Source organism: Platichthys flesus, chromosome 11, assembly GCF_949316205.1.
Source record: "Platichthys flesus chromosome 11, fPlaFle2.1, whole genome shotgun sequence".
In the NCBI taxonomy this organism is placed as follows: Eukaryota; Metazoa; Chordata; class Actinopteri; order Pleuronectiformes; family Pleuronectidae; genus Platichthys; species Platichthys flesus.
Window position 1 is genome coordinate 17849283 of NC_084955.1, and position 15437 is coordinate 17864719.

The 15437-nt window shown below is 40.6% G+C and overlaps 2 protein-coding genes across 4 annotated transcripts; both read right to left on the bottom strand.

Annotated features, from left to right (window-relative positions):
• Positions 1-74: 74 nt before the first annotated feature.
• Positions 75-8818, bottom strand: LOC133964766 (glutathione S-transferase kappa 1-like). The gene is made up of 12 exons (XM_062399006.1): positions 7115-8818; positions 6954-7035; positions 6736-6864; positions 5850-5995; positions 5522-5642; positions 3254-3330; positions 3091-3172; positions 2870-2998; positions 1578-1723; positions 1276-1392; positions 1086-1179; positions 75-572 (listed from the first exon to the last, which is right to left on the bottom strand). The coding sequence occupies exons 1-12, from the start codon at positions 7181-7183 to the stop codon at positions 523-525; spliced, it is 1242 nt and encodes a 413-aa protein (XP_062254990.1). The 5' UTR covers positions 7184-8818; the 3' UTR covers positions 75-522.
• Positions 8819-9342: 524 nt separating this feature from the next.
• rap1gapl (RAP1 GTPase activating protein-like) lies at positions 9343-15360 on the bottom strand. 3 transcript variants are annotated; one of them, XM_062399959.1, is made up of 19 exons: positions 14933-15360; positions 14750-14782; positions 14552-14642; positions 14316-14351; positions 14170-14217; positions 13802-13999; positions 13612-13709; positions 13247-13325; positions 12856-12909; positions 12678-12761; positions 12151-12251; positions 11939-12068; positions 11685-11846; positions 10930-11001; positions 10329-10415; positions 10060-10215; positions 9884-9967; positions 9785-9804; positions 9343-9681 (listed from the first exon to the last, which is right to left on the bottom strand). In XM_062399959.1, the coding sequence occupies exons 1-19, from the start codon at positions 15028-15030 to the stop codon at positions 9591-9593; spliced, it is 1722 nt and encodes a 573-aa protein (XP_062255943.1). In that variant the 5' UTR covers positions 15031-15360; the 3' UTR covers positions 9343-9590. The 3 variants fall into 3 exon arrangements, with proteins under 3 accessions (XP_062255943.1, XP_062255945.1, XP_062255944.1); XM_062399961.1 differs by having other exon boundaries at positions 14750-14854; positions 14933-15358; XM_062399960.1 differs by lacking the exons at positions 14170-14217; positions 14316-14351 and having other exon boundaries at positions 14933-15359.
• Positions 15361-15437: the final 77 nt, after the last annotated feature.

A 15437-nucleotide genomic window follows, 5' to 3' on the forward strand; every position in this document is an offset into this window, starting at 1 on the left:
CTAATGGCTTTCTTTAAAACACATTGAGTTCAACAGCAGATTGGTTGAATCAAGTAAATAAAAAGCAAACAGAATTTGTTTAATTTTATTCAACATATTTATTCTTTATAAGAAAAATTCACACAATAAATGGTTTATGTCAAACTATGATGTCGTTGTAAAGATATTTTAAGTGCTCACATTTGTCAACAATTTTAAATTCTTTTTTAAAGAAACAATTTGAAAAAAGGTCAACACATATCTTATTCACACTGCATTAGTCACCATTTGTAATATAATATTATATAACAAGCAATCTTTGTGTGTTAATAGTGTTGGAGAATATCAATGACAATTTGCAAATCAAATGGTACATGGTATGGTATGTTACATCATTTAGACTATTATTTGGTTATTTGGAAATCTGCTGATTCGCTTAAAAAGGCACTGCTTACAGAATGTGAATTTTGAAGTTTAAAGGCATCATTAAAGACAGATAGAATTCCATGATCTTTGACCACATGTTTGAAGACAGTTTCCATCTCACAGCTTGGCAGCAGCCTTGTGAGGCACAGGTCCCAACCACTTCTCTCCTGAAACACAGAATCAAATCAGACAGCTCCAGCTTTAATCACTAATGATGCTGACCTCCACTGTGTCTAAAGTACAGACTGTAAATAAACATGGACGACATGACGGCTCTCCAAAGGCATCTCAATCGCCATCTGGTGGCCAACTGCAGAATAGGGGATAAACACTGTCTCCTCCGTGTTAGTGGATAGGACATGTGCCAAACTAAAAGGTACAATTAAACGTTAAAATATTTAATTCTTAAAGAACATAATTGTTGGTATTTCTTATCCCACTGATTTAATTTGAATGTTAATTTTTTCATTTAAGTTTACTTAATCAGCTGATGCCATAATAACGGGGTGAAAGTAATATATGAACATCTTGTATTTATGTCATTCTTTTATCAAGGGTGACAAACAGCAAGTTCAACAGCAGATTAAGACTGCGTCAAATGTCAGGTAAATCTTTATCATTTCAGTTTTATATTGTTTTTGTTGGTTTGTGAAAGATGCGCAGCACAACAGTATTCTCACCGAGGCGGTGGGCCATGAGCTCAAACCGGTCAGATCCAAAATACATCTCCGGTTTTCCATCAATATGACACACCATCATGGGAAAGCCGAACGACTGGGGAGGAAACAATAGGACTTATTTTGTTTGTTACATTCAAAACATCTTGTGCGTATTGACTGACTCCACAAGAGGAGCTGAAGGACAACTGACCCCATAGTCAAGTGCATCCTGCGTTGTGCTTTTCAGCTTGTCTTTAATCTCCTTGCTGTTGTACGACTCCATCGCTGCTTTAATTTCATCATCAGACAGACCTGCTTTCTTAGCTGCCTGCAAGAAAAAAAAGCGACAGGTAACATCCATCCTTCCAGTTCATCCTTTGAGGGTCTCATGTGGGCAGGAGCCAATCCCATCTGACATTGGACGAGAGGCAGGGCACCACATGCTATGACAAGGCTCAATAAATAGTGCTGCCTTTACTTTTTAAATGCAACAAAAGATTGATAAAATGGTACCTCAGACAGTGACGCAGGTTCAGTGATGTCTTTGTCCTGATTCCAGATTCGTCTCCACAGCTCACGGGACACCTGCTCCACCTGTTTGTCTCCATCCTTTTCCCTCTTTTGTACTGCTGTCACGAATCGCATTGCAGACAAGGAACCTGTCAAAACAGAAGGTTATGATTTAAAACCTGACGGGGCATTACGATTTGTACCCGGCGCAGCTTTTATAGTCTTTACAGTAGTGGTTTAGCAGATGAGGAAACGCACAGACCAATTGCATGTGAGTTAAGCCATCCCACGTGATACTACTCAGCCAATCAAGTCTGTGCATTCCAGGCGGTTAACATTGCGACTCTACAGTGCAGACAGATGAGAGTTATTGGCAAGTTACACATGAAAAGACAATAGAAAGAAAAAAAGAGAAACAGAGGAGTGAGACGGAGAAAGGGCAAGAAACAAAGGAGTGAGACGGAGAAAGTGGAGTACAGGAGTGAGACGGAGAAGGGGCGAGAAACAAAGGAGTGGGACGGAGAAAGGGAGAGAAACAGAGGAGTGAGATGGAGAAAGGGAGAGAAACAGAGGAGTGAGACTGAGAAAGGGAGAGAAACAGAGGAGTGAGACGGAGAAAGTGGAGAAACAGGAGTGAGACGGAGAAAGTGGAGAAACAGGAGTGAGACGGAGAAAGTGGAGAAGAACAGACAAAAAAAGTGGCGGAGTGGGATATAAGAGGGGAAGAAAGGAATTCTAAAACTGTTAAGATTTGTTCAGATTAATATCTGTAAAATTAGTGAGACTTTTGAGTCAAGATGTGAAATAGAAAAATTGAAATTTTAGCTTTTGCTCCCTTTATTTGATTTTTCTGAAGTTAAGCCCTTTATTTGAACATGCACAATTTTCACATTTTATTTATTTTCTCTTATTTTGAAATGCATCCCTACTTTTATTTAGTTAATGAGAACATTATACATATCTGCAATCATACATATATGTTCAGTCCTACGTTAAGCGACAATAAATGTTGTCAAAACGTTTTTGAATCGTACTGAATTAACTTGATTTGACAGTCAGGTAGTGAGTACATGCAGCTGCTGATCCAACTACTAGGCTACTTAAATATATATCATATTCTTCTGGACCTTTGCTTCAAGAAATGTTCTCTAACTGGACCTCTTTCAATTTTAGTTGAATACCCCTGCTATAAAATATGGCCAAACAACAGGAAAGAATCCACACAGATGAATCCACCCATGTTCACATCAATATACATTACTGTATAGATTTCATCAGATCCTGCTTGTAAGTACCTTTGATGAACATGGTCTCAGCGGGGTTTGATGGAGGGCTCAGGGGAACCTCAAAATACTTTGACAAGCGCTGCAGATCGTTGCTCATGTACACCATTTTATTTGGAACCATACCAGGAGGCCTATTGTCTGTAATGACAGATAAACAGGGTATGAATAACGACAGTAATGAGAAGGTCACAACAATAATAATGTGAAAATGCAGCGTGTTGTGGGCAGACCTGATCCCTGCATGACGCCGCCCAGGAAAGCAGGACGCAGTTTCAACTCCACGTTCCACACACTTCTGTAACGACACATGATCTGTGAAGACAAACCACCAGAGTTATTATCTTAGTTAACTCCAAAGTCTGTGACTGAGAATTTATATAAAAACACACAAACCTCAAAGCCGAGCCAAGAGTATGGAGAGACCACATCGTAGAACAACTCAATCACTTTCTTGGATGACATCTTCAGATCTCACTTCTGTCAATTCGCTTTAATGAAAGACAAGGCCGTGTTATTTATAAAGCACGTTCCACACAAACAGGATAGATTCAAGCTGATGTAGAGACATTCAAAAAAAAATAATCATACAAATAAAAGAAATCTATATGAAGTAACAGTTTGAAACTAAAGCAAAGAAAGATTCAAAAGAACAAAAAAGATAAAAGGAATGAAAATGACTGATCTGTGTGAAAATTTAAACCTCAAGTCAACTTTGTGTCAAGTCTGCCATAAATATACGACAGAGGTTTCTCTGTGATGTGTAAACAATTAAGTAGACAGAAAATATAAGTACGCATCCTATGAAGTACTCAAAATATAGTACACAGAACAAGATAGCACGCAGTCATCAGGCACACAGTGCATGGGATGTGAGTAGTGCACACCGGAATAATGCAAAAGTTAATTTAGTGCAAAATAAGTTGAAATAGAAAAAAACGAACTGTAGTAAATACAAATAAAGTGAAGATAAAACTGCATGAAATTATACAAAATAAAATAGAATAAGATACAGTGATGGTGGTTCATGGGACTGTTGTGTATTTTGCTGATGTTTAGCTAGTTGTGACTGGTGTTTAGTTGATGTGGGTTTTGTGTATTTGTGTGTATAGGTCAGTGTTGTGGTCATTGGAGTTCACTGGTGCAGCCACCGGGACTATGGGCTGTAGTGTCCCCGCTGGGCTCCAGTCACGGGTACATGCGAGAAGTGTTGACCTTTACGTTTAACAAATCCTTAACCTTGTTGTTGTGACGTGTACGGAGCACAAGAGTCTCACACGAGTTCAACACGTTTTTACATATAATTGTAGAGATTGTGTAACGTGTTAATTAATGTCCCAGAGAAGTCAGAACCCTGTTTAAAGTTCATCTCACCTGCCCGCTGCTCTGCCTCCCGGTGAATCCAGGAAAACACGTGCACTCAAATCCCTTCAGATGGTTTGAAGGGACTCGACCTCACGCTGTAGTTAGTCAGTGTTGAGGTGACAACAGGTTTGTGTGAGTGACGTGAAGCTCGAGCCTCCGCAGCGCTGCCCCTGTGATCTGCCCTCAGGCTACCTGCCACAGACCTGCAACTCTTCTTCTCCCTACCGAGGCACGCTGTCGGTGTGGTACCGCCACCTACTGGCCCGGAGGTGGACACGTTTCGTGTAAAGAAAAGGCAATATTTCTTCTTTAACCCTAGATCACTAACGTACAGGTAGTACACCGTCACTAACGTCGGATACAACGTCGGATACATTTTACCCAATATAATATATACCCAATAAAAAAAGGCTTCTCATCAAAATATATTAATGTACAACAACACATGGCAATTTGAAATACTCTTCTTTTATATCCCTCGATACTACATCTCACAAAACCAAAGAAAGGACCATATAGAAAGGCTCTAAAATAAGTGAAAAATTAGGGAGCCGTTAAAGAAAAAATCCTAAAAATATATATATATATAATAGAGCTGGGTACTTGTTCATCGGTCCAGCCCTTCCTGGGACATGTCCAGTGAAGGCACAGTCTCCCTGCATCATTTACAACTTATCTCTATCACTAACGTTGGGTAAAAATCACCCGAACACGTGCCTAGTGAAAAAACAGGGATGGGAGCAGGGAAACTAGCCGACCTTCTATGACGTCAGTGAGCAGACTGAAGCTCTCCAAGGACCCACACCACTCACACAGCAGCAACACAATGAAAATCCCATGACCACACTCGCTTGGGTAAAAAACACCCGACGTTAGTGTTCTAAGGTTAAAATGTCAAATTAATCACACGTGTTTTACCATGCATTTCCCAGCATTGCCAAGAATCAGGTGAGATTTGAATATGCTTTTACTTCACAACATTTCACATCGTTATTATTATTATTATTGTTAGTGGAGTTAAGCAATGTCCAAACATGACCCAGTTTAAAATAAAACACAAAGATATGTTGCTCATAAGGTGCAGGGATGAAGAGGGGAGTTGACAATCACTAGGTGTTTGCAGGGACACTGTTTCTTTATTTGGTCACTTAATATTTATTGTTCCTTAGTTTATCTTCCTCTCTTTTTGCTATAAATAATGATTTTGGATATGTAGGTGTATGAGTTTGGAGTATTACAACACATATTTTATCCACACTGCATTATTAACCATTTATAATATATTTTATTAAATAATACTGACCCCATAGTCAAGTGCATCCTGCGTTGTGCTTTTCAGCTTGTCTTTAATCTCCTTGGTGTTGTACGACTCCAGCGCTGCTTTAATTTCATCATCAGACAGACCTGCTTTCTTCGCTGCCTGCAAGAAAAAAAAGGCTACAGGTAACATCCATCCATCCATTATCTATACTGTTCATCCTTTGAGGGTCAAATGTGGACAGGAGCCAAACCCATTTGACACTGGACGAGAGGCCTGGGTAACCTCTGCACCACATGCTATGACAAGGCTCAATAAATAGTGCTGCCTATTCTTTTTAAATGCAACAAAGGATGGATAAAATGGTACCTCAGACAGTGACGCAGGTTCAGTGATATCTTTGTCCTGATTCCAGATTCGTCTCCACAGCTCACGGGACACCTGCTCCACCTGTTTGTCTCCATCCTTTTGCCTCTCTTGTACTGCTGTCACGAATCGCATTGTAGACAAGGAACCTGAGAGAAGAAAACACAAGTCCCTGAATTTGACTGATAGCCAAGGCTATACACTATGGCCAAACAACAGGAAACAATCCACAGAGATGAATCCACCTGTAACGATCTGTCACTTTAGTCTATGTTTAAGTTCAATTGTAAAAGTGTTTTCTGTTTTAGTAAATCTCTGTTGTGGGTGTTCTAGTTGTTTTCATGTTTGCACACTCTGTTTCTTTTTCCTGTGATATTTTGTAGTCTCTGTTCCTTGTGTGTTGTTTCTGTCTTCACTTCCTGTCTCTGATTGTCAGCCCAGTCCTCATGTGTTATACCTGTGTTCAATTGCCCCTGCCTTCCCAGTGTGTATTTAAGACTCTGTCCTTCCCTTTGTCCTCTGTCGGATTGTCTGTTTTTCCTGCTGTGTTCCATGTTGCTGTGTTGCTGTTCTTGTTCCGGTTCCTCTTGTCGTATTTGTCGATGTTCCATGGTGTGGTCCTTTCCTGTGTTCCTGCCCTGTCCTGATCTCCTGAGCCTCTTGTAAGTTTCCTTGGGTTTTTGTCCTCTTGTTGATGTCTTTCCAGTGTTTCAAATCCTTTAGTGTTTGTTTTGTGTTCTTGTCTAGTTAAGTCTTTTTATATTAAATACCCTTTTTGTTAACTACCTCTGCTCCTGGGTCCATCTACTTTCCATCTATCCTGACACCACCCATGTTCACATCAACACACATTACTATATAGATTTCATCAGATCCTGCTAGTAAGTACCTTTTTTGTAAACGGCTTCAGCGGGGTTCAATGGAAAGATCACGGGAACCTCAAAGTACTTTGACATGCGCAGCACATCGTATTTCATGTACACAATTTTATCTGGAACAAAACCAGAAGACCTATTGCCTGTTTTGACAGATAAACAGGTTATTAATAACGATAGTAATGAGAAAGTCACAACAATAATGTGAAAATGCAGCGTGTTGTGGGGAGACCTGATCCCTGCATGACGCCGCCCAGGAGAGCAGGTCGCAGTTTCAACTCCACGTTCCACACATTTCTGTAGCGACACATGAGCTGTGAAGACAAACCACCAGAGTTAGTATCTTAGTTAACTCCAAAGTCTGTGACAGACTTTCTATAAAAACACACAAACCTCAAAGCCGAGCCAAGAGTATGGAGAGACCACATCGTAGAACAACTCAATCACTTTCTTGGATGACATCTTCAGATCAGACTTCTGTCAATTTGCTTTAATGTAAGACAAGGCTGTGCTACTTATAAAGCACGTTCCACAGACACAGGATAGATTCAAGCTGCTGTAGAGACTTTCAAAAATACACTTTTTTGAAACTTAACTATTGAAAGATTCAAGAGAACACAAAGGGTAAAGGAATAAAAAGGACTTATCTGTATGAAAGTTTAAACCAAGTCAAAGTCAACTTTTGAGTAAATTTTACCATAAATACACGACAGATGTTTCTCTCTGTGTCGACATTTAAGTAGACAGAACACATAAGTATGTATCCTATGAAGTACTCAAAATATAGTACACAGTACAACATAGTATGCAATCTTCAGGCACACGGTGCATAGGATGAGAGTAGTGTACACCGGAATAATGCAAAAGTAGATTAAGTGCAAAATAAGGTGAAAGAGAAAACCATTACAAATAAATTAAGGATAAAACTTCATGAAATGATAACAAATAAATTAGAATAAGATGCAGTGATGGTTTGACCTTTAACAATAGTAAGAGGAAGTCGGGTGAAACTTTTCAGAGACACACAAGCTCAACACATTATTAAATATAAGTGTAGAGATTATGTAACGTGCTAATTAATGACCCAGAGAAAAGGATCAGAGAAGTCAGAACCCTAATTGAAGTTCATCTCACCTGCCCGCTGCTCTGCTCGGTGTGAATCCAAGGAAACACGTCCACTCAAATCCCTTCAGTGGGTTTTAAGGGACTGGACCTCACACTGTAGTTAGTCAGTGTTGAGTTAACAACAGGTTTGTGTGAGTGACGTGAAGCTCAAACTTCCACAGCGCTGCCCCTGTGATCGGTCCTCAGGCTACCTGCCACTGTTCTTCTCTCTACTGAAAGCAGGCTATAGGTGTATTTTCCAGTATTGCCCTACCACTTCGTTATTATTATTATTTTTAGTGTTATTATAATTAGTGGAGTTAAAACAATGTCCAAACATGATCCAGTTTAAAATAAAGCACAAATATATGTTGCTCACAAGGTGCAGGGATGAAGAGGAGAGTTGACTATCACTCAGTGTTTGCAGGGACACTGTCTCTTTATTTGGTCACTTAATATTTATTCTTCCTTTGTTTATCTACCTCTCTTGTTGCTACAAATAAGGATTTTGGATATGAAGGTGTATAAGTTTGGACAAAATGTATATATATGAATATACACATTTGTATACTGTTATATATTCAGCTCTAACATGGTTATATACAATGACGGCATGCTACCATTTTGGGTTACTTGTTTCTGATGTTTTCAGGCTTTGTAGTTGCTATTCCATGTGTTTGGGTTATTTGTCCCCCTCCTTGGAATGATCTTTGACCTTTGGTAAAGTATCTGGCCTGCTAAGGGAGGCGCAAAGATCTAGCGGGTGACTTCAACTTAAAGTTACTAAAAACATGTCCAAATTTAGGCATAGACCCTATGTGCTACGTCATTTGATCTATAGTTTTGTTTGCAACACCTCCTCTTTAAAAGGTCTTGCCTGGCAGAGGCGAGCCGGATTTTCACCATTTGGCTGTGTGATGTCTCCGAGTCTCTAGAGCTCGTCCTGACCTGTGAAACTTCTGTGCAATAAATTCTGTTATTCTGCAAGTTCTGGGTCCGCGTCTCCTCTCTTCAAACACCGACTTCGACAAGACACTGCTGCTTGAAAGATACGATATTACATAAACACATATTATATATATATATTTATATATACCATTTCTTTTACTATTTATACATATATCGTCGTACATTATATGCAATATAGAGCACACGTTAACAACATATTTATTGACTTTTAAGAAGCTGGTTAAGTATGATATAATTATTAATTAATGGACTTATGGAGAAGGGGTGACTACTACACCACCAGGAAACAGTGCATTTGTACCTATTCTCACTCCTTTTTGAATATATAGATTATATATAGATTACATCATTATAATCAATTTTCCTCAGTGGAACTTGTATCTTGTTCTTTTCATGTTAGCGATTGCTCTGGAGCTGTGTTAAAAATTGATCTTTTTCTTTCTAACATGTTTGTTCATGTTTTTTTACTCACATAGAAACTTCCTCCTCACCCTCTTTCTCTGTTCCACACACTGGAGTAAATGTTTGCTTAACTAACAACAGAGAAGTGAAGTCACTTTTTTAATCCAGGCCTTTTTCGGTCGTTTAATATGTTGTAAATTTCTCTGAAATACAATTTGAAGAAATCTAAAATATTACTACCATGACAATTAATTATTTATATTCTCAGAAATACTATTTGCTTTTACATTCTATTTACACATTTCATCCATCTGAATATTAAAGTATGAACTATATAAGCTAGAAAGATCAATATGTAGACTTATATCTAAAATCTATAAATTAAAAAGTATTTTTATGTCTCCTCTTGGGGACTAGTTTGATCCTTGACTTCAGCTGGTCCATAACTGTCAGTGAGAGCAGGCTGAGGTCCTGGAGATTTGTCACTGAAAACCAGAAAAAAACTTTTGTCTAACATGCATATATGACTTAATCAACCTTTAAGTTCATAGGATTGTTTTTTTTCCGCCCGTTTTTCACGAGTCTTACCTCTCTCCATCTTTCTCTGTCTGTAGAGAAATATAGAAAAGACTATCAGGTGAAACCTTTGTTGAATCGAACATCTTCAATCTCATTGTCAATTTTTACCCTTGTCCTCTGTGATGCGGCGACACCACTTTTCCTAGGGGCCCCAAGAGTGTCAAAAGAATGGCTCCGCACCCTGATGGCTCTCTAAGAAGAGAAATGGGTTGTGATTTTAAATAGGGAAACTGAATATTGAACGGATTCGGAAATTTCAAAGACAGTGGAGGACTAAGATTTACCTTAAAGTTCTCAATGAATCCTCCACTCCCCTCAGACACCCCCCGCACGCCTTCAGAGCAAGCGAGAGAAGACGGGGATGGATCTCCCATCATGCACTGGGAACGGGTAGAGAGTTCAGACTGCAAGCTCTCCAGGAGCGACGAACGAGTCCGGAGCTTCGTAAAAAAGGGGAGAGAGGGAAAGCTCACAACACTCAACAGGGCAGAGAGATCAGTCCTGACGAGCAAACGTGGATTCAGTTAAAGTACATCTGTTGTTCTGTGTCTACCTCCAATCTGCTGAAGCGCTCGGCCTTGTAGCAGGAAATCTCTGCATTGATGAGCTTGGTCAGGAGAAATCCTCTCAACAGAGAACGCTGAAAGGAAACCAGGACATGTGACACTTCTCAGACATGAAGACAACAGCGAAAATTCATGGAAATAAGGCGTAGCAGTTCATTAGGACATTAATCTCTAATTGGTCAAAGGAACACTCTGTGACTTTTACTGAGAAACAGCGCCCTCTGCAGCCACATGTGGTGATTCATTCTGTTGGGGTCTATCAATGTGTTGAGTGGAGTCACGACTGCGTAGTTCCACTCACTGATCATAACTGCATTATAACATAAAATTACCAATTATCCCCTGCTTCCTGAACCAGAGGAGCTGCTGCAGTACAAATACACAAAACTCATTCTAGAAAGAGTTTCCTGAATTGATATTGAAGCAAAAGCTTGTTTTAAATGGCTTTTCTACAGTTCAGCATTACTCTTGAACTTGCTGGACCTGATTTTGAGTGGAAAATTCTATCTTGACTTCTAGAAGGATTTAGTAAGACGAAAGCAGCTGACTCAGTGGCACTTGTTGGCCTTTGTTGTTATTCTGTCTTACATCTGTGAAGAGGGGGGGATCTGGGATGACCGGACCAAAAGGAGGAACATCCTCTCTGGCTGTGACACACACCTGTGAGGAGGAAATACAGAGAAAGTATGACTAATAAACTAACAGGTTTTGAGAGGCAATATTAGCTCATCACACATATAGATCACATCAGTATATACATATGTGTGGTGGTTAATAACAAAATATTCAATTCCATTGAATTGTTCTTCCACCAGGGAGCAGTGCAGAGTTCATTTTTTTATTTTAAAATATCCTTCTGCTGAGTACATACAAGGTCTCCTTATTTAGAGAAAAACAGTCTTAATATGATTTATTTATCCTTTAAAATTACCTGCATTTTATTGGTGTTCTTTTGGTAATTTCTGGCTTATTTAATTAAGCATTGGTAGAGATTTCCCATGGTACTCTGGACTGCAGACTGGATTTAAGTTTATTTGAGACTGTATAGGTGTGAATATGAGTGTGAATGGTTGTTTGACTCTTTATGTCGACCCTTAGATGTCAGCAAGGATTGGCTCCATGCACCCTGTGACCCTTCAAGGATAAGCAGTATAGTTAGCAGTATGGATGGATGGAAAAAATATATTGTTATCTCAATATCAACATCATCTTCAAATCCAGCATCAGTTGGGCTTCATCATGCCTTTTAATATTCGAGGTAATCAGTAAACTTCAAACCAAGCAATGTTCCACTCGCTCCATGGAGTTCATTGAGTGTGAGTGTGGTCCGTTGTTTTTCTCACCTGGTACGCAGCTCCGTCCGACTCCTCCGCCCTGTGAATCCTCCGCACCACCAGGAAACAGTGCAGGAAGTGAGACTTGATGACATCAGAGAGAAACGGGGTTTGACCCTCCTGGTAGACCAGAGCTACGATGTCATTACCGATGTGTCTTTTCCTTTGTAACTGGGCCGGATGAAAGAGGAGGGGGAGTAAAGAGAAAGGGTCTGTTCAGGTTACTGTCAATAATGAATCATCAGACTCAGACAGTGACTGACCTGCTGTGGGTCTCCGTCTGTGAAAGGCAGTTTAGTTGCGACATGGAACATGATTTCTCGTCCATGGAAGGAAGTGAAGACTGCTTCACTTCCTGTCTGACCATGACACACGTCCAGTCCTCCTCTGAACCTGAGTAAAGCAGAGGGAAGGAGAAATGTTTTTCACACTCCATCTGTCTCCTCTGCTACTGACCAACATCGGCACACTTTACCTGGTAAATCCCTGCAGCTGAATCGTCTCTCCCAAAAGAGACAGGAACTCTTTAAACTCTTCACTTTCGTCGTTGTTACTGAGGATGTCCTCCTCGGTCAACTGAGGGAGAGACAGAGAAGTCAAGAGACTTTCAAGTGACATTGGGGGCCCCAGCCAAAAGGGAGGCGGGGGGCCCTGACATCGAACCACATTGACCTCACTAAAAAACCACATCATCAAATATAACATTCTTTAAGTATCAAAATTATGTTTTAAAAAAGTGCATATTTTGCATACACATACGCATGATATAAAAGAAGTTAAGGTTAAATCCAAACCCCCATCATACACGCACATTTAGATGTTCTCGTCTGTAACAAAACTTAAACAAATATTCAACATGTCAGAAAAGTGAGTGAGGCCTTGTTAGCAGGCCTAAAGTAATCAGCCAGTCGGTAAGGGGAGGGCCCTCGCAATATCCTACTCACACTGGTTGGAAACCCCCCCCCTCCCCCCAGGATGGTTGTCATAATGCAGAGTCCTCACCTGTCCATCCTTTTGGTACAAAATGCCAAACTTGAAATTAGGAGACACTCTGTGCTCGTCGAACGCAGTTATCAGTTCTGGAGCCTGAAGGACGAGGACAGGAGATCAGCGTTGAGAGAATTCATCTCGAATAACTTTGTGTTTTTGTTTTGGTTATTAATGAAGATAAAAACATTACCTTGAGGTAGCTGACCACTTCAAACTTTGAGACAGTCACTCTGTCACATAGCATCTACAAAATAATTTCATTTTGACGTTATACACATCTCTTGACAATCATCTGTGATACAAAGTAGTATGAGTCAATCAGGAAGTTCACTGAAGTACAATATGAGGTATTTTACTCGAGCGCTTCCTTTTATAATGCCCCTTTATATTTCAATATCCAAATTATTTATAAAACACTTATGAAATTGAACAAGAATTTTGCCTGATGATAATTAAAGTAATTTCTTTTTCTGAAGTAACTTCTGTGATTCGTTTCAGAGCATGCTTACATCATCAGGTTTCCTCTTTTACTTAAACAGTAGTTGTGATTTCTCTTTGTATCAGAATAAGGAGTCTGGTACCTTTGCTAGCTCTACAGCAGATGGGATGTTGGGGAAGAGAGACGTAGAGAAAACTCCGTGCAGAGAGCACTCCTTCATTCTGCAGGACAAAATAATAAATCCTTTTCTGTGATTCACAGAATGGAAATCAAAAAATAAAGCATATGGGTCCACTCAAAGAAGATTTGAATCCCCCTCAGATAAACGTAATAATGATTTGTATTTTCCACAACAATAATGATCAGAAAAATGTGTCATATTTGCAGTGACACTTAAACATTGAAGTGGTGTAACAATTAGTTTAAATACAAATTTGAATGAGGGGGAACGGTGGACTGTGAAAATGCTTTTGTTGTATTTAAATTGTTGGATTGACAAGTCTGAACCTCAGAATCACCCGTAGCCTGTTCTCCTCTTCCTCCAAACACACAGAGAGAACCAGCGGCCCCAGGGACGCATCCACCGCTGTGAATGAATGATGATACTGGAGAGGAAAAGTGATATCTGCCTTGAGATTACACAGTCATACTGGTGATTTTATTTACCCAAATGAAAGTTTACTCTGAGTCAACTAACCCTTGAGCAGAAGAAGTCACGGTAGACTTTGGCCTCTCCGTCTCTTTCCATGACGTCGTAGCACCCTGGATCAATGCCATAGTGGGAGGAGGTGGGACTCACATCCACGAGCCGCTCCAGTGGGGGGTCTATCCAGTAGCCCCCCAACTTTGAAGTGAGAATGAGCGGCAGTTCTCCGCCTAGTGTTAGAACCTGAGACTAAAACAAACAAAACAAAGGTGCAGCTGATAACGCTGACGATGAGGGCCCATCTTGTTCGTTGTATTGGGAAACAAACGTTATGGCGATCATGAAAAGTTCAGTGTCAACGAACACACACCCATGTATTGGGTCATCTCTGTGCTTTATTTCTCAGATTGAAGACTAACCTTCAGAGGGAGAGGAAATTCACACCGCTGCTCATCGATCCTGCTGCCCTGATGCACAAGAGGAACACTGATGATAAGAAAGTTGTGCTGCTGCAGGCGTCACCCGACACAAACACACAACAGAAGATCAACTGACTGTAACTCACCTGCAGCTTTTCAATGATTTCAAACAGCTCCGTGTCCTGATATGAGCAACAGGCAGCGGGCGCCAGACAGAAATGCAGACGGAGAGAAAAGAGGAGGAAGAGGAACATGACAAATGACTCGGCTGCAAGTGGAAAGTAACTTCCCAGATTCACAGAATGGGGGAGAGAAATGCATTAAGTCGATTCAATGAGAGTAAATAGGGGAGCGTGAATGCTGAACATGATAGTGATATCACCCGCAGGTTGCTGCTGGAGGAGAGGAAAGGCTTGCAGTCACTGGCAGGAGAGTCCACGGTGTCCATCAAGTTGTCTTCTGCCGAATCGGGTCTGCGTGCAACAGGTTGGTTTACACAACCGGACACAATGCATTGCTTCTCGTGCAGCCAAAGCTTGAATTGTAAATAGCTGTGATGTAGCGGATAATCAAACCTCACCTCATCTCATCCCCACATGCAAATCTGTCCACACTGTAAACAAGGAGGTGAGAAGTGATTCAGAGAGGAAAACAGAGCATCTGATACTGACTGGATCACTTATATCTGAAAGCAAATCATGTTATTTCATTTTGTGTTTTCAGCTACTCGTTTACTTTTTTGCATTGTTTTTTTTTTACTCACCCTCCATAAGCCCCAAAAGTGAAACTTCTCTTTCTGGAGAAGGACATGTCATTCCTCTTCTCTCTCTCCGTGGCTTTGGTGTCACTGTGAGTACACATGCCAGGTTGTTGCCGAGTCAATCAGGTTCTGGCGAAGGTTGAATTAATTCACTCTATCATTCTGTCACTCCTCCTCCTCCTCCCTGCCCCCTGCCTCTCACTCATTTGAGCTTCCCTTTCCTCCTCTCTGTCCTGCTGTCAGTCAGACAGCGACATTAATGGTCGCAGGTGCATCGGCCGTCACAAACCTACAGTCAGGGCTGCTTCACGCCATCGATCAACGGTGGATCAACGAGAAACACTTGTGGTGGATTCACAGATACACTGAGTCTGAAGGGGAAAAAAACTTGTAAATAAATAAAGAAAAGGGTGAGACATTTTCACCCAGACCTGTTACCCTTTGAGTCGGTGAAGACCATCAATTATTAACAGCACACACAGTGAGGGCGAGGAGGTAGACAGCAGGG

Coding starts and splice junctions, on each gene's coding strand:
- LOC133964766 (XM_062399006.1), bottom strand. CDS start 7,183: ATGTCATCCAAGAAAGTGATTGAGTTGTTCTACGATGTGGTCTCTCCA. Junction 7,036..7,114: donor ACTCTTGGCTCGGCTTTGAG/GTTTGTGTGTTT, acceptor TTGTCTTCACAG/CTCATGTGTCGCTACAGAAA. Junction 573..1,085: donor GCTCATGGCCCACCGCCTCG/GTGAGAATACTG, acceptor TCTGTGTTTCAG/GAGAGAAGTGGTTGGGACCT.
- rap1gapl (XM_062399959.1), bottom strand. CDS start 15,030: ATGTGTACTCACAGTGACACCAAAGCCACGGAGAGAGAGAAGAGGAAT. Junction 14,000..14,169: donor AATTTCCTCTCCCTCTGAAG/GTTAGTCTTCAA, acceptor TGTTTGTTTTAG/TCTCAGGTTCTAACACTAGG. Junction 13,326..13,611: donor AGGCTACGGGTGATTCTGAG/GTTCAGACTTGT, acceptor TTTGTCCTGCAG/AATGAAGGAGTGCTCTCTGC.